Below are 20,797 nucleotides of genomic sequence, written 5' to 3' on the forward strand. Positions count from 1 at the left end.
AGCGGCTGAAGACCGACAGCTTAAAGTAGCTCCACTTCTAAAACCCTTCCAGTGGACATCTGAGCCACAGTGCAGCCAGAATGCACTGCAGTGGGGTAACACCTACAACTCTCAATGAAAGCTCCGTTATTCTGCAACTGTTCTGCAAAATTAAATATTAGAAATGTAACATGAAATCCAACCTTAAGTTGCATAATCACACCATACTCAATACATGCTAAATGAAGATTTTTAAAAGTGAAAAATAAAGTACAAAACTAAAATAAATCACAGTACAGCATGTCTTAAGCTTTAACCATAGACTGGATACAAGTGGCTTAATCTCTTTTTGTGGCTCTCTTTTTTTTTTAACGCATGCACGCACACGCACACCCACACGCGCACACAATGGCAACTTGCCAGGTGGAACATTGTCACAGCATGAGGTTTTGTGGTGCTAAAGGCGATGCAGCACGGCTCTCTGTAAACTGTCATTTGGCATCAGACAAGTCAAGACTGGATCAAAACCAGGAAGATCTTTCACTCCCTTAAACACACACAGACAAGCATGCATATAGTCAAACACACATTTGAGCACACAAACATAAACCGATGCACATACATGCATGCATACTAATGGATCCACAAACTGCTAAACCCTGGTTATCGTGCGTGCAGGAGCACAGTGATGAGGTTCAAAGAAACTCTTTGAATTTATCAGTTTAACCTTAAACTAATTCAACAAAGGCCAATAAGAGCATTTCCCGTTAGTGTGTGCGAATGACTCGACTGTCAAGTTGGCAGGATTGAATTGGTTAAGCTAAAGAGCAGGAGTAACACACACACACACACACACACGTTAATTACATATCCTGTGTGTAATTGCTAACCACTCCGTCTTTATCGCTACAGAGTCACTTAGGCTTAGGCCAGTGGGGTCGGCTGCTATTTTAGCTAACACAGCAGCTTGGTGGCCTGATACAGGGGCCTACACACATTCACATAGACACACTACACACCACAACGTATGAGGGTTAAGACATTCGTATTGCAGTTTTTAAATTGATGTGGGCCTCAAATGCCACATTTTCCTGCTCGAAGTCGAAGCCACTCTTACCCAATCACCTTGAAAAACAGCCACCGCAGCATCGAAGGGATGACAGCAACTTCTACCGTTGGTGCTGTAAATCTAGGTAGCTTATCCAGTTAAAGGGCTTCACTGCAAAAAGCGGTTTCTTTTTTGGGAAGATTGCAAGCGTGTGTGTTCATTTCTCACTAAAAACAGGTAATTACACTCTCTAAAATACCTGGTCCCAACGTTTTGTGTCTGATGTACCCCTACAGCTATACCCCTCACATGAACTCAAATACCTCCTCTTACGTTCTAAATGTGTTAATTTTAAAAGTATTTTCAACTGGCTGTTATTTAACTCTATAAAGTAGATCTTGGTACAACAATGTTTTCAAGCACTTTAAGATCTCTATTTCAACCATTTATACATTACTTTTAGCTAAGTATTTGAACTGTTAACTATTTCAACCATATAGCCATTACTTTTAGCTAGCTAAACCATTTAAATTTAGCTAACAACTTCAACCACACTTACCCATTGTGTTATGCTAACTATTTCAACGTTGTCCATTATAGCTTTTTCACCATGCATGCACATTTAGCCGTTTATTTTAACCATTTACTCCAAGTTTAGCTAACTATTTCAACCATTTATCTCAGCTTTTAGCTAACAACTTTTACAGTTAATCCAATACTTTCAGCTTACTATTTGAACTGTTTGATTATTACTTTAACCTATTTTAACCATTTATCCATTACTTTTAGCTACGCTATAGTAATATAGGCGCAACACATCATCAGTCAGCTCACTGCTTGTCTGAAAACGCATAAAAGACCTGCAGCCTTTTGGGAATGGAGTTCTGGCAATATCATCACTGTAGCAGACAAATAATCCACGGTGGTGCTTCCCGTGGTTGTTACAGAGGATAAAACGGTTTGTCAAGACTGACGGTGACTCAGTCATCTCTTGAAAGGCACTCGTGAGCAGCTTTGGTGGCAATTTAGAATACATTACATATTGGCAACCAGGTCTGTGCTGTGAACTCAGACACTAACGATAGCTAAGAGGAGCACCGCACTAGCAAATGAGACACAAACAGCAGCACTTAAGTGGTACGCAATTCTGATATTGGGGCTAAGAAAAAAAAAACTTATGGCCAATAGCCTACTTTTAGGGTTATCCCACTCTAGACAGCACAGTCAATTTCTCCTCTGTTTCTCACGAGGTAAACAGTGAAATGTCCCTGTTCACGATACAAAGCCATCTACCAGGGGGATGTGTGCCCGCACTTGCATACTGAGCCAATGCGGTGGGTGTCAGCTGATGCTGTCAGAACCCTGCTGTACAAATACAGCGGTCTCATTGAAATGAATGAGGGGGGGCTGAGTTTCGTCTGTTTGAGCACGGCCTTACTATGGAGATGGATTCATAGTGACTCAAGTCTTATATTGGGGAGTTCAGCTTTCCTATCGAGTAAATATATTCCTCACACGTCTCCTGAGTTTCGAGTCATGCTCTAATTGTGTAAAGTCAAATATAACTATTCCCTTCCTGTGTAAATCTTAGTTACTGACAGAGAGAAGCTCTCACCCACTGAAGGTAAAATAGATGGCATGTCAAAGTTCATAACTGATCAGCTTCATTATTCTCTGCACATAGTTCTTGATTCAAGTCATCAGGCACTGAGATTTAAAAATATGACGGAAGAAATGAAAGGAGAGATCAGTTCTGTATTGCAAGAGTTCAAATGAAGTGCATTCTTTAAATAGCCCTCCAATTTAATCTCTGAAGAACACAGTGTTCCACATTTTAGGAGCAGCGAAGGGAAGTGTCAGCGGCTGATTAATCCCAATGTTACTTTTACTATTTTACCAACGGACTAAAATACATGTCTCTTATAGTATTAAAATATTATAAGTCCGGTTATTATCCGTCCCATTTTTCACCCATCAACGAGCAGTTGTGATGACGTCACCTTGCAGCAGCGTCTAATCAACTGGTCTCACTTTTCATACTCCACTCCAGTGAGAAAAGTCGACTTCAGCTACCCCTAAGGCTTTTTCACATTTTTTTTAAATGTGTCGGTTCCTGGCATTAATTCCACATGGGGGCATTTTACCTGCCAGACTAACCTGTAAATCAAGCGCCAGAGCCAGCATTTAACAGCATGTTAAGTAAACCAAAACACCTGCACAGTGACCATGATAATCTCCCAGCTAAGATTTGCTGTGCCTGCTGAGTTTCTTAGCTGAAAGATTAGCATGGTCAGTGTGCAGGTGTTCTGATTTATCTTCTCAGCTGGATGAGATAATCAAAAGATTACAAGGACAAAGAAATTGCTATTGTGAGATTTCCATGTCTTTAATGATTATAAAGCAGGTTGAGGCGGCAATATAAATACTGTGAACGTATCAAAACGCTCAATCCACAGTGAAATGCACACAGCCTCTATTCAGAAACTGTGGCTTTAAACGAGCCGTCGGGACTTCCGTATGGTTGCGATGTCACAACTATTCTATTTTTGGTAGAAAGTGCCGCTACAGGCTATATTGATGGTGCAGAGACTCAAGAGAGTGCTGATGCGAAAGACTCGGAAACGCTGACCAATCAGAGCAGAGTGGGCTTTTTCGGGAGGGGGGCTTAAAGAGACAGGCGCTAAAACGGAGCGTTTCAGACAGAAGGTGAATACAGGAATATTCAGACAGGCAAACAATGTGTTTTTTTAAACATTAAAGAACGTAAACATATTCTAGTAGAAACCCAAAATACAAGTATGAACCCATAGATGTAAACCATTTATATATTTTATATCTATGGTGGAACCTTTAAGACAATAACAGCCAACAAAACAGTAATGCAAAGAGTGAAATATTAGGATCACCTGATTTGAGCTAGATTGCATAATTACGCGTGCATATTGCAGTCGCAGCAAGGCTGTCGGCATAACTACAACTGTAAACTACACCTCCTGTTGAATTCTGTGCTCCTGCTTGTCTCTGCAATGTCACCCTGTGTTGGGAGATCCACCGTAGCTACCTGAACGTATCTATTTAATATAGCTCCACTATCTGTAATTTTTGTCTGAATGAACAATAAACGAGTACCCAATTTGACGCTGAGTAGTGTAACGTTAATTAATCCATGCACTATCTTAGGAGCTGCACAAGTTATCAAAGTATGATTTATTGCTGCCAAAATTGTTGAAGAGTGGTGTTTTCTGGAACAAATTAAATAAATAAATGTTGTTTGAAATTCACCTACTTCCAAGGAGCATGGAGAGGGGAAAGAAGTCTAAAGATGTCAACAACACTTGAAGTATATAGAACAACTTATTAAGACCAACAATACAATAAAGTTGTTCAATATACTATATAGCTGCTGGAGTTTTGACCTCTTTAAAATTGTTGGTTGCGACAGGCCCAGGAAAAGTATGTTCTCTTCTGCATCCCACACAAGGTCTGTAAAAAAAAATTAATATAAAACAAATACAAAGATGCGTTGCAGCTTATGTATATATTTTTTTTTACTAACTTTAATTATGCCACTTTTAAGCAGCCAGAAATAATTTTCTATTCACAGCACAATAACTTTTTCCCTCCGTTGCCTCGGCACAAACTTGAAATTGAAACTGATTAACATCACACATTTGCCAGTGCCTCCACAGCGCATATAAAATCCTCTTGAGAGACATCCTCAATCTGCGTGTTACTCTTCATTGTGACAATAAATGCCGTCGCTGTGCAGCTCCTCTTTCAAAAAATTGAATCAGGAAATTGATTTCAGACACGGCCTTCAAATTCTGTGAAAATGCCGTGAAGTCTGCCTCGACATTTCTGCCTTAGCGATTCCAGGATGTTGGAACATTTGCCAGTGTGTAAGCCCTTGATGAAAAGGACTCACGCTGGCAAGTGGTGGTTTATAGGCCTGTAAATTGGTGGAGTTAGGAGGGCATTGGGAGGTAAACTGCAAAGGCTGATACTATAACAGTGATATACTGTGCAAATAAATAGCAAACAGCTACAATATGTAGAGAGGAAAATGGCCGTGAGGAAAACACTAAAAGGAAAAGTTGATTTAGCTAATACGTGCACTATATCTTTTTTTGCTTCATGGTGTGCTCCAGCTGGTTCTTTGTTGGCACCGCTTCCATCTTTCTTCACAAATTACGTGTGTGTACGTGTGCGCACATGTCCACAAACGGGCCCCTTCCTGCGACCATTGTTTGTTTTAATGTATTTTTAATTTCCCATGAAGTGACTGGAGTCCTCAGTGACCGCCACTCCATAATTGGCTGCCTGTGTGAACATCAGTCAGCCTAACGAGAGCGAGGGAGCTACTACTGCGGGCTGCGCACACACACATGCACGCACGCACGTGTATGTTCTCTCATTTGCAAGTGTATGCAGCCTGGCTCTGGTTTTTGTCTTCTCGTTTCCTTCCCGTCCTCTGAAAAGAAAAGGAAAAAAAAAAAAAAAACACCCCCACACACATTTCCTCCAGAGGGATCAGACAATAAGTGTTTATCTTTTACATATGGGAATGGTGTGTAAATCCAGATACAATTACCTACATGTGGTATATTAGCAGCTTTTAGCTGTGGCCTGCTTGCCGCACTGGCTAATGCATGCGCATACACGCATTTGCATTACTTTCTGCATTTTCATCATATTAAAGAACTTCATTCTCGGCTGGCTGGGGAACAGATGACCGTAATATATTATACCTTGAGTGTGACTGCAATTGGGCATGAAACATTTATCTCATACCGTCCATCTGTCACTCATACATGCACACAACAGTTCAGAACAGTACACTCTAAGAAAACACATACAGTATACACAACATGACGCCTTATTCAAAGCAATTTTGTCATATATAGGATTTATTTACACTTTCTATTTACAGATTTTTGTTTCAAAATCTTCTCTGTACACATTTTTTAATTCAAGAACCACGACTCCTGTCACCCACACGTTCTAGTATTATAAGATTCTTTCTGAGTACTCAAGAGGCAAAAGACATTGGGGGCGGGGGGATTTTTTTTCAGCTCGGTTTTCATAAACATATTTTAATGTCTGGAGAAGTAGAGCGAGAAGGAAGAAAACAAACTACAAGAAATGAAAGCAGCTGAAAATGTTACTCAAGGATACACTCCTGAAGATGCTCCAAAAATGTTTGAAGCTTGTCTGTGTGTGTGTGTGTGTGTGTGTGTGTGTGTGTGTGTGTGTGTGTGTGTGTGTGTGTGTTCGCTAATAGAAAACGGGTTCCAGCCAGATAAAACCTAGGCCTTCATCACCATGGAGACGTGTGTGTGTGTGTATGTGTGTGTGTGTGTGTGTGTGTGTGCGCGGAGAGACTGGGTTTACAGGCAGGCTAATTTGAGATTGGCAGCATGTGAATGTGTGTTTTTTATTAAACCATCTCTTTTCACAAACTAGGCAGCTACTTCTTGTTTAGGGGGAACGACTGCATGTGACATTACTGCAAAAATATAGTATCTCTTCTAATGATTTGAAAAGAAGGTGGGGGGGGGGGGTGTTACAAGCCTGCTCCGTTTGCCCATGACTTACACACGTGCGCGCACACCACACACGTTCACAGAAAGCACAGCAGCTGTCAACATCCCTCATTATTAGTTGCCTCAGGCATCCCCCATGTTTTAGATTTTTTCTGATAACTTGTAACCACACCAACTAATGTAGTTAGCTAATGATGTAAAAGTAACTCTAGGTTACTACTGTTGGTAGTAAACAAGAGTTCCTTAAACTTTTACCTTGTGTTTTTGGTTTTGGAAAGGCTAAAAAATAAATAAAGAAAAACTCACTACAGCCCTATGCGTACAGCTTCAACATGTGGTGACGTCCAAATCTTGACAGGCGTGCTGTCTGTAGTTACAACCGATGTTCAGGGGAGGGGTAAAGCGAACCATCATTTGCCGAGTTTGAGCTATTAAAATGCCCCAGAGTTTTACGGTATTAAACAGTTCATGTTGGTGGCTAACGCACCCAAAAAATAGATGTGCACAAACAAAAAGATATTTTCTGTCTTTTCACAGCAAATGCAAAAGGTGATACTATTGCTTCCAGAAATTTGAAGTCAAAAACATAACTAAGATGTTGTCTCATGTCTCCAGAGTCAGGCACAACTTAATAGGCTTGTCATGTAAACAGCATAACAACATAAAACCCAAAAAATGGAAAAGACCAATCTGTAAATTGTAAAATTGAAAGAATAAATCTCATACAAAAAAAGAGAGAGAGAGAGAGAGAGAGAGAGAGAGAGAGAAAAAGAGAGAGAGACAAGAAGGAAAAAAAGGCTATAGACTTTCAAATTAAGTGCAGTTTTTCCTCGTCAGAGAGCATAGGAGATGAGGGGCTTGTGAGACTGGTGCAGATTGGATAAAAAAAGATCCAAAGTGTGATCAAAGACTGACAGCTCTCACGGAAAAAAAAGCACTGAAACTTCCAAAAGAAACACAACACTCGTCCCTCTCTCCTTCCATCTCCCCTTCACACACCTACGCACACCGTCTTTGTGGGCTGGGGTGACAATAATGGATCCTGGCGGAGTCGCAACAGGAGGCTCTAGACGTTAACAGCTATGTGTTATGTCATGAATGTCTGATTACCCCCCCCCCGAATCCCTTAAACATCAATCCCCTAACATTACACCAATATGGTGCTACTGACTTTGGGTAAAACATCCCATGTGCTCTTTATGAAGAGAGCGACAAAGACAGGAGAAAGACAAAGGTAGTGTAAAGACGATGTTAATCAGGGAGTCCTGTGCACAAGAATATTAAGGTTCTATTGTAATGCACCTGCTGCTTTTGTTCAGTTATGTGCAGCTCGCTATATGCTATGTATTTTACATTAAAGGGTGAATGTAATCGTTATGTTTCGGTCATTGATATTTAAAGCCATGATTCTGCTCTATTCTATTGTTTTGTTTTTTATAAACAGCAAAGGGTCTGTCCCTTGTGAAATTAAAAGGGAATTTTGAAAATAAAAATAAAAATCAAGACTAATTTTGCTACACAAGGCAGGAAAAAAAAGGCAGCTAAACCCTGACTACCTGGAGGATATCGAAACAGGATTGGTGCCGGATACACATGATTCAATTAGGAGAACCAATATGGATCAAACATGTGTAATTTTTTTTTTTTTATTAAATTTTTTTTAAAGGTGCAAGACTTCCTTAAATGAAGAAGCTGCAAAAAAAACACCTGTGCACCTGTTGCTTTCATATGTTTATAGACATTAAAATGAAGTGACTAGGAAGGCCTTGTGGAAGGAATATTAATAAGAATCAGTCAATCAGGTTGAGCTCAGCGCAAACGGCCTCACTGGTGTCCCCTCGACATAACTTGAATTAAAGTTTTTTTAGGTGGAACTACTTTGTGGAGAGACTCTTTCTACCTATATCGTCAGACATATTGGAGACATATCGTCAGACATATTGGAACGTGGCATGTCACATTTTTTGTTCACCCATAACAATTGGGCCCAAAAGACAGGAGAGGAAGGGAGAGTAAACAAAGACAGCTTGGATCTTAATTAAGGCAAAATTGTTCATTTGGATCTTACTTCATAAACAACCCTGTGAAGAAGCACTTTAGTTGGTGTAAATATCCTAATTTAGCTTCCATGAGATGATTCCATTTCGGAATTGAACTTGAAAGAGTTTATTTTGCCCCCGTACTGACGTGTGCATGTTTCTAAATTTAACGACATATGCGCAAATGTGTGCATGTGGATTTCTAGGTTTCACTACTTGTGTGTTCTGAGGTAGTCCTGGGTTCAGAAACCAGGGGTGGTTAAAAGATAAGACATGGCCCTTTTATATATATATAAGCAGGTCGAGTGGGAATAAGTAGCTTTCTTCCTCCAAATGGCTTATTAGCATCTGTGATGTCGATCTGCGTGGGGCTCTGCAGTGCGGGGGGGGGGGGGAGGAGGAGGATGGCGTAAAGGGGGAGGGATTGGGTTGGTGTTTGTGGATTGTAGAAGGAGGGAGACACGTTTCCCCTCACAGACTGACAATCTCTCTCTCTCTCTCTGTAAAGTCCTACTGTTAGTTTGTCATGAAGGAAAACAAACGGTGCCCCTCTCGGCACGCAGCAGGAGGAGAAAAAAAATCAAAATAAAAAGACAGAAAAAAAGAACAGGAGAGGTCATGTTCCTTCAGGTGGTGTTGTGACCAGGAGAGCGGGCTCAGATATGTAAACCATCCAGCGCAGTGCCCTTTTGCTATCTTTCTTTGTCTTTGCAAACTGAAACAAAGGTCACATTTTGGCCTCAGGACACACAAAAAAATATGTATTGCCATGGCATTGGATTTGAATTTTTTCTTTTTTAGCAGAAAAGAAAAATGTTCTGAGCCAGACTAACCTCCCGGCAGCGCTGAGCTCGTGGTCCTGCATCAGGCCCGAGGTTGTACTTGAGCGGACCAAACTCTAATGAAAAGTTGTGGCCTTCAGTGTTGAAGAGGGTTCTGCACTGGACTGAAGGAGAGCACATTTCAGAGCTGATCGGAGAAAAATAATTATAATAAAAAACAAAAAGGCTCCACCATCAATATGTTAAAATGCTACACCGCACGTCCTCTCAGTCATTGGTTGATTCTAATCTCTTAGTAGCTGAAAGGCCCATTGGGCAATATGGGGGAAGGGAGGTTAAGAAAAAGGGAGGTCCTTCCCTGAAGGAAAAGAGGCCTCTAAGTTCAGTAGACGACTGCAGAGCAGGAAAGGAGGAATAAGAGGAGGAGGAGCAAGGACAGGAGAAGAAGGGGAGCAGCTGCAGCGAGCCACGCTTATCATCTCTTGTAGTGGTTTGGCGCGTCAGCAAAGGCAAACTTCAACCTGTAGGCTTCAGCCAGCAGTACGCTCACTTCCTCGTTGCCCCAGTGCATTGTGGGAAGGTTCTGCAGGAGGATCATCAGACCCTGTTGGGGGAAAAAAAAAAAAAATGTTTTAGAGAAAAGAGGACATATAACGTTGCAAGAGGAAGAACAGAAATGATTGAACCTATGACTTTAGGAGGAACACCAAACAGTGATGTGAGAAGGCAATATAATAGTGAGTTCCATTTGTACTCGGAAGTCGGATTTTTTGAGGTCCAAGTCGGACAACCTCCGAGTACCCCAAGCTCAAAATCCAACATGGATGCCCTGTGCATCAACAGTAGTGAAAGCTGTGGTAACATACAGTTATTAGCACTTCTTTCTTATTTGTGTCTCACCAAATCAGTTGGACACACAGTATTGTCCATCTTCTATCCGTGGACATGTTGTTATGTATGCACAAATAACAGTGTAATGCGTTGTTATCAACTGGTATTGCTAACAATGGCTAACCTGGCTAGAGCTAACCCCACAATGAAAGAACAGACTTGTAAATGGAACACATTCAACTCGGGTGTGACGGCAATCCCAGCTCCAGCTTCCGAGTTCCGAGGTAAATGGAACGCACTCTAAGTGGAGATGAATCAGGAAAAGAAAAGGAAAGAGAGGGGAAATCAGTAGGTGATGCATTTTATTATACTATACCGTAAAAAACCCAACTGTCTAATTGACAAACTCAGCAGCATGGGTTCGGGTCAGGATCAGACTCTAACGTTGGTATTGTGAATCCTCTATCTCACCAAGAATCAAGTTGTTATATTTCCTAGGTAATCTAGAAGAAGTTGTACACTATAGCCGATTTCTGACCGGAGGGATTTTTGTGGTTCCTAGTATATAAAATTCCTAGAAGCCTTTTTAGCTTTTTTAGGGGATTTTTAAGTTCCTCTGGCTGCAGTTCCTGTAACTCTTTCAGCTCCTACTTCAGGGCAGGGTCTTTTCGCTGTTCCCTTTTCAGCATAGGGACCTAGGTCAACGAGGGTCGGGTTTCCGGTACAGACAGACCAACAACGGGACAATTTTAACAATTTTCGCCATCTTATTCATCACTAATTTCACTTCTGACAACGTTTTAGGCGAGAAATGAACTGTTTGGATTTCGAATATAGGGCAGTCTTGCGAAAATTGATGCCGAATTGACAATTTGCTTCAAAGTGTTCGGAGTTGAGAAGCTCCATAAAATGAGGCGACAGCCAGCAGGCGCCAGCCAGCAGGCGCCTGCCGGGGCCGCTAGCTCGTCGCTCGGCCATGACTGGGTCAGAGACCGAGGTAAGCTGGAGGTCTCAGACCGCTCTCGTAAATAAGAGGCTTTTATTTCGCCACTGACGGTTCGTTTGTTTAAATATCACAACACATGTCCATCATAAGATTAATGGGAACCTGTGGTTAACTGTCTTTTCGGAGTTAAACTCCACAAGCGTGTCCTGCGGCTGGCCGGCCGTCGCACACACACACACACACACACACACACACACACACACACACACACACACACACACACACACACACACACACAGCAGGCAGAGGCGGGGGGGAGAGAGAGAGAGATATGTTTCTCTTCGGGAGACTTGTTTAATTTATGATAAATATGCTATATACATTAGATTTAGTATATAGTTCATACTTTTTTTTGGTGTATTTGATTTCTGATTTTAACGCTATAAAGACATGTGTACACTCGACAGGGAGCGAGAACTAGAGCTTATTCGTCTGCAGAAAATAAATCTGCAACTATTTTGATATCGGATTGATTGAGTAAGTCATTTTTCAAACATGAATGGCAAACATTCGCTAACTCCAGCTTCTCCGTTGTGATGATTTTTTTCCCCCCTCAGTTTTATCTCATCGTAAATTGAATATTGTTGGGTCTTGGACTGTTGGTCAGACAAAACAAGACATTTTAAGATGTCACCTCGGCTCTGCGAAGTTGCGATGGCCATTTTCCCCCCACTATTTTCTAATGTTTGATGATCAAACAACCCAAACATGAATCAAGAAAATAATCCACTGATTAATTGACCATGAAAATAATTGCAAGTTGCAGCCTTTATTTTAAATGTTGGTGTTAAGATCAAGACCCCATTTACACCTGGTATCCATGCAATCTGTACCTGGAGATTTTATCTGGAATGCAATCGGCCAACAACATCTGGCGGCGATCTGGCTGCAAATCACAGCTAGGATGCAATCAAGAAAAAATAAAATCCACCTAACAAGTTGAAAGGACACCTTGCTAGTATCTCATCAAACCCGTCGAAAAAGATACAGACAACCATCTTTCTCAGCAAAGGAAAAATAAGCAGAATCCATATCCGCAGCATCGCTTCCCTTCATCTTGACAGCATGTTTGTTGACCACCAGCCCGGCTTACCTCATTTGCATATTGCCATCCATCATATATTGAGCTATGTAAGGAAATATTACATAACGTGCTGTCAAAATGGCAACATTTGAATGTATTTTATGTAACGCTCCTGTGTGTTTCTTTCAGATTTACAGTTTGTTCAATGACAGTGGAAAAAAAACTACTTCAGCTTCAGGTCTTTATTGCATTCTGTTATCTATCTGTCTGGTCACATCCTGGGACATTGGAACAATAAACGAGGACACAACAGATAACACTGACTAATACCAGGTGCAAAGGGCTGTGATCAGATGCCATTATCTGTTTAAAGTACCCAGATACAGATCATACGTTAATACCAGGTATGAATGGGGCCCAGAAATACTAAAAAAACAAATGCAACTACAGCACAAAGTATTATTACAGGCTGCAGTTGCATTTGGGATCCCACAAAGTACACCCTTTGGGGTAAATGCTAGTGTAGCAGACAGGCACAGTTGGACTTGCTTTCTGCCTCTTCCTGTGTATTTGAGTGTGACACAGGTGTTATTAAGTCAGTCAAAGTGGTTTAATAACAGCTGTGAGCGAGAAAGAGAAAGAAGATAAAGAGGCAGGTGTGGGGGGAGAAAAAAAAAAATCAGGAAAGAAAGAATAAAGTGTCAAGTACAATTCAGTGGAGTTTAAGCCTTTCCCCAGATTCCTGTTCTGTACATTACTATGTAAGTAAGAAGACAGAACACAGCAACACACACCCTCACACACGCAAGTTGACTTCAATCTCGCCAACTAATGCCTGGGGAATGAGATGGGATAGCAGTGAGACAGACTGATTGTGTGTGTGTGTGTGTGTGTGTGTGTGTGTGTGTGTGTGTGTGTGTGTGTGTGTGTGTGTGTGTGTGTGTGTTTGCGCGCGCGCTATAGATCAGTGTCCCAGGAGCTTTCATCATCAAGGCTGAAATCATTGCCGTGACAACAGGGTTTACAACCAATCCTGGTGTTAATAATCACATCGAAGGACAAATCACGCTGAGTCTTCTGGTGTCTACACTCATCTGGCTCCTGAGCAGTTTGCTGCTGTCTGAAAGGACCCTGTTGCTAAAAGAATTTCAACACTGTCAAAGTACTTCCAAATTCCAATGCATATTCCACCCTCATCTTTGTACAACTGCTGAATAAGTCAAACCACACACAACTTCACGTGGGTATAGTCACCACAGCGAGGCACTCTGTATTATTTTACCCTCCTACGTATTAAATTGATGGTGTTTGACTCCATTAATTTTTTCCTTTCTCGCAGGTTTTTAATGAGCCGGTGAGACGACCCTGATGACTTTTCAACAAAAAGCATTTGTATTCCGAGGGAGAGGGGAAAAGTACAAGTTTTCTTCGACTAATTAAGCTCAAAGCTGCCATCCTAGCCAGATTTTACAGATTTGTCTGCAGCTGTTTCACCTCTGCCTTCTGAATAACTTAAAGAGGAGTTTTGACATACTACCTTTTGAAATGTGTTAACTAAAAGAGTGGAAGGTGATTATTTTATTGACTGACTTTTGTTAGCCGTGGGCCCTTGAAATGTGTTAAAACCCTGTTGGAGCATTTTAAAAATCCACACGCGGTGCGAGAGAGCACTGCTGAAACTAATTTGGCCGCCGGTGTTTTCAAACATAAAAACAAAAATCTGATTCTCTCTAAACTACAGCTCCATATCACTATCATCAAAATCCAGCTGCTTGTTAATTCTACAGTTAAAAAAACGCTGTTATGGATGCTCCTTTGTGAAGAAGACCTGGACTTTGACTTTGAAAAGGCTGACCTAATAACATCCCCCTTGGTTCAGAAAGACACACTGCTCTGAAGTGAAGTTTTTTCGCTCTGAGGGATGGCGAGTGGAGGAGAGAAAAGGCAGTCTGATCAGAATTCAGCTCGCTTTTTTTCTCATCTGTATTCAATAGAGCAACACTATCAGCGCTCCTCCTTTCATCACTCACCCTCCAGTTCTCACACACACACACACACACACACACACACACACACACACACACACACACACACACACACACACACACACACACACACACACACACACACATTCCAAATCCAACAACGTTGCTCACAGCTAAAGGACTGCGTGTCCGCACAAGGGGCGTCATGTGTTGCGTATTTGTGATTATGTTATGTCCGCTCACGTGAAAACATTCCGATGCTAAAGAAAAAGAAAATGTTTGAACTGCAGATATCCTGCTGAACATCTGACAGGCACATTAAGCTGAATACAAATAGTTCATTTTAATAGAAGAAAGAGGAAATAAGTAAATAAGGAGAAAGAAGTAAATAAAAAACACCATCCGAGCATACTGCAACTGATTTAATTACATGTAGTTCTTGTGTTATGTGACTTACAGAGCACAGTTTGTGTGTATGTAAGGTATGTATTTATGTGAAGGCGTATAGTAAGTTTTCTGTGCATCGGCCCGGTGGTCCTGGATGCCTGGGGGCGATACAACGTGTACTGTTGATGTTACTTCAAAGCAAACCTTTGAAACAACGGATTGGGAAATGTTGGCTGATATTATTGACAGCAACAGTAATGTATTTACTTAATGTCTCGCTGAAATCAAAATTCATTTTTGCTAAATAAAAAAAAAAAAAATGTATATCTTCTTGTTGAACGTTCCTCCATGTCGGGACAGCTGTACAAAGAGAGACCCTGTCGGATATTAATACGGACAGCTTACAGCCAGATCTCAGATATAAAATGTCTTATTTTTAGCTTCCACGGAATAGAGATGGACAAGTAGTAGCAGGGACATTTTAAATAAATCATCAAAAGGTGCTAATTGCTATGCTACAGGAGAAGGACCAACCGCCGTCTAATCAATTCCTGCTTCAAGTGTTAACAGCCGATAGGCAACACACCCAAACAAACATTACATACATATACACATGTGCACTTGTGCCTCGTTCGCCACAAACGTACACACCCATAGTGACTGAGGAGCTTCATTAGGAGCATATTTCTGCTAGGTAACCATCTGCTGGCTATCACTTCTGTTGGGCTAATGACTTTAATACGGTTTAATTGCATACATCTCGCTGTCAGGGGGGAGAACTCAGCACTCACTCCACTCCACACAGGTGGCAAAACTCCACGCTGAGAGGCCACGAGTGTGTGTGAATGAGTGTGCTGCGTTTACGTTAGGCAAAAAAAAGAAGGCATAAGGAATCTGTGCAATCCATGGTGGTGGTGTCTCTGTGTAATAGGAAGAAATCAGTGAAAGAGATGATACAGCAAATTAAAAGGTACAGACGAGACAGAAAAAGGAGACAGAGGTGTGTGTGTGTGTGTGTATGTAGGTAGCCTTGTGCGCTTGTGGTTATTTAGGCATGAATATCCATTTATCCCACAATACTGACAAACACATTGATCCACCATTGTACTGTATACAGTACGCTCCAAAAGGAAGGCAATTAGCTCTCCATCTCCTACGCTTGGAAAGGCTTAAAGTGGTTAATGGCTATTGATAGTGAAGGGAAAGCAGATTGTCAATAGAGTAGACTCATGCTCCTTCTTCAAAAAGTAAATGGGATAACATAATGGTTACACAGAGAGGCAACTGGCAAGTGAAATGTATTTGCCGTGTGTGTAGTTATTGTTTTTACCTGCACCTGACCGGGGTGAGCGGATTTAATACACTCCATCCTCATCTCCACTTCACATCTGTAAAGCCGCAAATGCTCAGTGGAAAATCTCCCCCCCCCCCCTTAGCTGAATGAGAAGAGCTGCTGATTCACTCTGAGAACTAAGCGTGGGTTGCGTGGAGTAAGTAAAACAAAAGCCACACAATAACCTGAGGCAAAGCAGATCTGATAAACATGAAGACGCCACATTTCTTAATACAGTATATGCTCTACAAGGAAAGTTTGGAGTGCGAACATTGGGTTGAATGAAACTATGTTATGTATGCATGTGAGTTACAGATGGCTATACGAGCTGAAGCTTAAAATGGAGTCAGAGAGAAATAATACCTCAAATGCTATTAACAAAGTGACACACACACACACACACACACACACACACACACACACACACACACACACACACACACACACACACACACAATTAAAGGCCACTCTTCCTGTGAACCACATAGTGTATTTGCTGGCAGAATGACATGGTGCTAAGTGAAGTGAGTACAATGAGTGCCCAAAGTCCTGCAAGGTGCCTCGCTGTCTTTCCCGTGGTGTCAACTACAGCTCCCCACAGCGAGCAACAAAAACCCAGGGGAAATTAATGGGGCAGAGATGACAGGTGTGTTGCTCACAAACATACCAACAGAAACACTTTTGTGGCTAAAAATGGCAATCGTCTGTAGTAGCTGCTGTGTTTCTTTGACGTCCCACCTCCAACCTCCTTCAACCAACACATCTACATGAACGCACACCCGAGAGAAGAGGTTGCTCACACGCAGACGGTCACCTACGTGCACAAACACTCCAGGGTGCTGGTGGTGGTAATGGTGTTTTGCAGCACCCTGAGGTGTAATGGGCCTAGGCACGGCTCTGTCAGGGCCATTAGCTTGCTGTAGTTCGTATAATTACACAAAATGGGCACTCTGGCAAGCAGTGGGTGCTAATGTAGGAGTGGGGCACTGTAGCATATGGAGGTAAGAGCTGATGGCAATGCCAAGTTTCCTTGCAAAAAGGTTGGCCGGTAAAAAGCTCAGTTGATTAATACAGTAGCAGCACTTAGAAGTGTCCCACCCTGCCGCGAGAACAGGTGCACCTTTGCCGCGGATGCGGCGCGCTTGAGCTGCAGCATGGCACATGTTACGATATGTCAGTTGAGGGGCGCTCAGCTTACACACAGCTTTACACAGGTAAATCGATGAGGCTTTTAATTAGGGCTGCAACTTTTATTTACTTTTTATTTAGCTGCAACGATTAGTTTCACAGTCGTTTAATCTCTCGACTACTTTCTTGATTAATCGATTTCGTTGTTTGGTCTACAAAATGTCAGAAACTGAAAAATGTGGACCAGTGTTTTCCAAAGCCCAAGTTGACGTCCTCAAATGTCTTGTTTTGTCCACAACTCAAAGATATTCAGTTTACTGTCACAGAGGAGTGAATAAATTAGAACATATTTACATTTAAGGAGCTGGAATCATAGAAATCTCAACTTACTTTTCCATGATAAATGACTCAAAGCGATTATTCGATTATCAAAATAGTAGCAGATTAATTTAATAGTTGATAACTAATCGATTAATCAATAAATCTTTGCAGCTCTAGTTTTTTAAATCAGCATTTTAAATGTATATTATGGTGAAAGTTAGAGGAAGTTGTCTCATTAACTTTGCTGCCAAACAGCCAGTTACAACTCCGTTCATTCCAATCATGCTCTTTGTAGCCTCCTATACTGTGTTTTAATCCAGCAGTTGTTTCAATTAACGTATTTTTACGTTTCTGTTGTCAGATAACGGTACCAGCATGAAATCGCAATTTAATCGGCCATAACACTACATGTTTACCATCAGTAATTCCCAAGCTTCTGCGGTTTTGATGAAATCCTTATTCCCAAATAGAAAATAAAAAAATACAGTTTAACGACCCAAAGTACTCAAGATTCATGCCTTCATACCTATCACTTTATTTTCCTTTTATATTACTATACCACACTTGAAACAGCAGTACCATATTATTCATGCAGTAAAAACATATTCCATTGTTATAGTAATGGACCATTCGAGGGAACTGTGCAGTGCAGGCGTGTCAGGTTCGCTTTTAAGTGGATAGAAAACGGAGACTCATTCACACCTTGCCTGTCTTTTGTCTTGGAAATGTCAACAGCTGTCTCTAGAGGAGTATCTGGGGCAAGGGGGGGGGTGGTTTAAGCTGTCTCTCGCATTTTCACAGTACTGCAGTTAGCCACATCTAAGCAGAAGTACACAAACTCGTCTTTCTGTAAAAAAACATTATTCCATTGTCCCGCCAACGGGTTATCAGGTTGTGGGAGCACCCAGCAGTCATACGTTAATCCTCCATTTAGCTACAAGTGATTCAGTTCACAGCTTTTCTTATAATACTGTGTATATAGTATTTTGTAGGTTATCCATGGAAAGGATGTTCGATCTGTTTTGGCAGGAAGTTTAGGATCAGTATTTATACATCTTAAACCACAGCATGAAAGAAAAAACAACTAAAAGTTCAATTACATTTTTTTTCAATGTAGTTGACATGCAAAATGATGCCGAACTAGATGCAAAAAGAGCATGTCATAAACCCAAAGAGGCCCGCTTGCATAGTGCACTTACAGAGTGATGGGAAAAAGCACTGTAAGTAATGAAATATGATGACTTATGCAATCACAGACACGGTTTTAGTCAATTTTAGTAAATTGCATGCATCACTAGAGAAAAAAAGATGAATGTATAAATAAAAAAAGTGTCTCATTTAACATTCATGTATTTCTAGCTTGCAGTAGGTCAACATCAGTCCACGCTTGTGTAAACAAAACTAATTCATAAAGTCCTGCTATGTCTTTTTATAAAAGGGAGAAGATAAGGGAACGTGTGGGATGGGGGTTCAACCTTTGGTAATTTGAATACTGTGGGAGTGTGAATGAGAATGGATGACAGACTGTTGAAAGCTTTGAGTACGCATGCAACCACAAGTGTGGGTGTTAGTGATGAGGTTATCATTTGGAAACCCCAACCCCTACTAACACCTCATAGAATAATGTATTTTAATGGTTTTAATTAAAACAAAAACAAAAATAAGAGCGTTAATAGATAGTATTCTGTGAATACCTTGAATTTTTCTGCTCTCATCAGTTCACGCTCACAGTCAGCGGGCTTAAGTCTTGCACCCATTCTGTACCAGTCAATGCCAGCCCAATGACAAGTTCATAACCTCTGGAAAGAATGCAGCCAGAAGCAATTTAAGTACTAAAAGAGTTGTCTGTGCTCCCTCTGTGTATCGCAGCATTTACGATGATATTTTACTCTGCTTGAGTAGTTTCACTTTTCAGCACACACAGAACTTCAAAGCTCGAGAGCAGTCAATATTTAACCATTTGACCCTTCTGCTTCAACCATCACCACCCAAAACACTTCTGTTTTCACACTGTTGCAAACATGCAAAACCACTTCAGAAATGTATGAGCCAATCCACTGCAATGCATTTTTGTTGTGCGTCTATGCCTGGAATACCATGCCGACTACTGCTCTGCAAAATTGGCAATATGAACAGTTCAATGGGCACTTACCATGAAGAGAAGAGGCCCTATGAACTTCAACATACAAAATTTTACAAAAGAAAAATAGTGCCTCAACCGTTTTTCTCCAGCTGTAATGCACTGCCAAGTTCAGAAAGGTTAATGGCACCCTAATCAAGAGTTCATGGTCGCTGAAAAACACAACACAGGAGCAGAAATGGCTCAGTTCTTGCTTTGACTGCATATAAGAGCATTTAAATCTAAAGTTCAATATTTATATCTTAGTTGATGACCCGGCACATTCCTCAAATCTCCTTCCTCAAAAGTCTATTTCTCCTTCCTCCTGCAGTCTATTTATTCCTTACAAGTGGGTCGATATTGCTGTTTATTTGGCATTTTTGTGTCTTAACTGAGTTGAGCATGAGTCAGGGGCATGCAATTGGCTTATGGGCTGACAGAGAAACTACTGTTATTTTGTTATCTTAGGACAAAAAAGCCATAAAACTGACTCTTCCTATCTCTTTTTTCCTCTCTATTGCGGATAAAGCTCAGCCAATGATAATGCCGGTAATGACACTCAGACGGCAAGCTAATCATCCCACACACGATTGTTTTGAGCAGATTAATGCTTCTAGGAGACTCCTGGCAATGGCAAACTTGTGCTCGCATGCATTGATCAACAGAGCAACAACACGTCTCAGTTGCACAGCTAATAAACAACTGCGCTTGTGCGCGTAGTTTAGCACAAACACACACTCACTTTATGTCTACCCAATGCCGCACCATGAGTGATCACTACTGACTTTCCAAGCAGCTTTGGTCATCAAAAACGTACGCAACAATAATTCAGCGTACACGCCCACGCACGTTAGCTTTAAAGTGAAGTTTAGCTGTCAGTGATGGAGAGCATGGAGGTGGAAGGAGAGCAATGAAAGACAGATGTCAAAGAATAAAATGCAGGATGGGGCGGAGGGCTACATAATTACTTCTACCATATTAAGTTCTCTCTAATTTTTTTCCCTCTTCTCCTGTTGTTTTGGCACAAATAGATTCATATGCCACATCGGGCGCAGCACTCAATCAGCGGGGTGATTATTAAAAGTTGTTTACCAGGGGTGGCCTTGTCTCACTTTCTACATATATTGACTACAGTGCCATCCATCAGAGGAGCTGCAAAGCCCTGAGAGGGTCTGTGCGATACCAGCCAAGTTTGGGGAGAAAGTTATGGGGGAGAAAATGAAGAGCTCCTTTTGTGATAAATGGGGAGAAAACATGGAATTAATCAGAGGA

General features: G+C 41.3%; 1 protein-coding gene across 2 annotated transcripts in view; it reads right to left on the minus strand.

Moving 5' to 3' along the window:
• Window positions 1–5,906: 5,906 nt before the first annotated feature.
• Window positions 5,907–20,797, minus strand: part of tbc1d22a (TBC1 domain family, member 22a) — a 136,668-nt gene continuing 121,777 nt past the window's right edge. For both annotated transcript variants that reach the window (XM_039791347.1, XM_039791348.1), the window contains exon 14: window positions 5,907–9,995. In XM_039791347.1, coding sequence (XP_039647281.1) covers window positions 9,867–9,995 — 129 coding nt within the window. In that variant the 3' untranslated portion in view covers window positions 5,907–9,866. The remainder of the gene's footprint in view (window positions 9,996–20,797) is intronic.

Source organism: Perca fluviatilis, chromosome 23 (genome assembly GCF_010015445.1).
Source record: "Perca fluviatilis chromosome 23, GENO_Pfluv_1.0, whole genome shotgun sequence".
NCBI classification, from domain to species: Eukaryota; Metazoa; Chordata; class Actinopteri; order Perciformes; family Percidae; genus Perca; species Perca fluviatilis.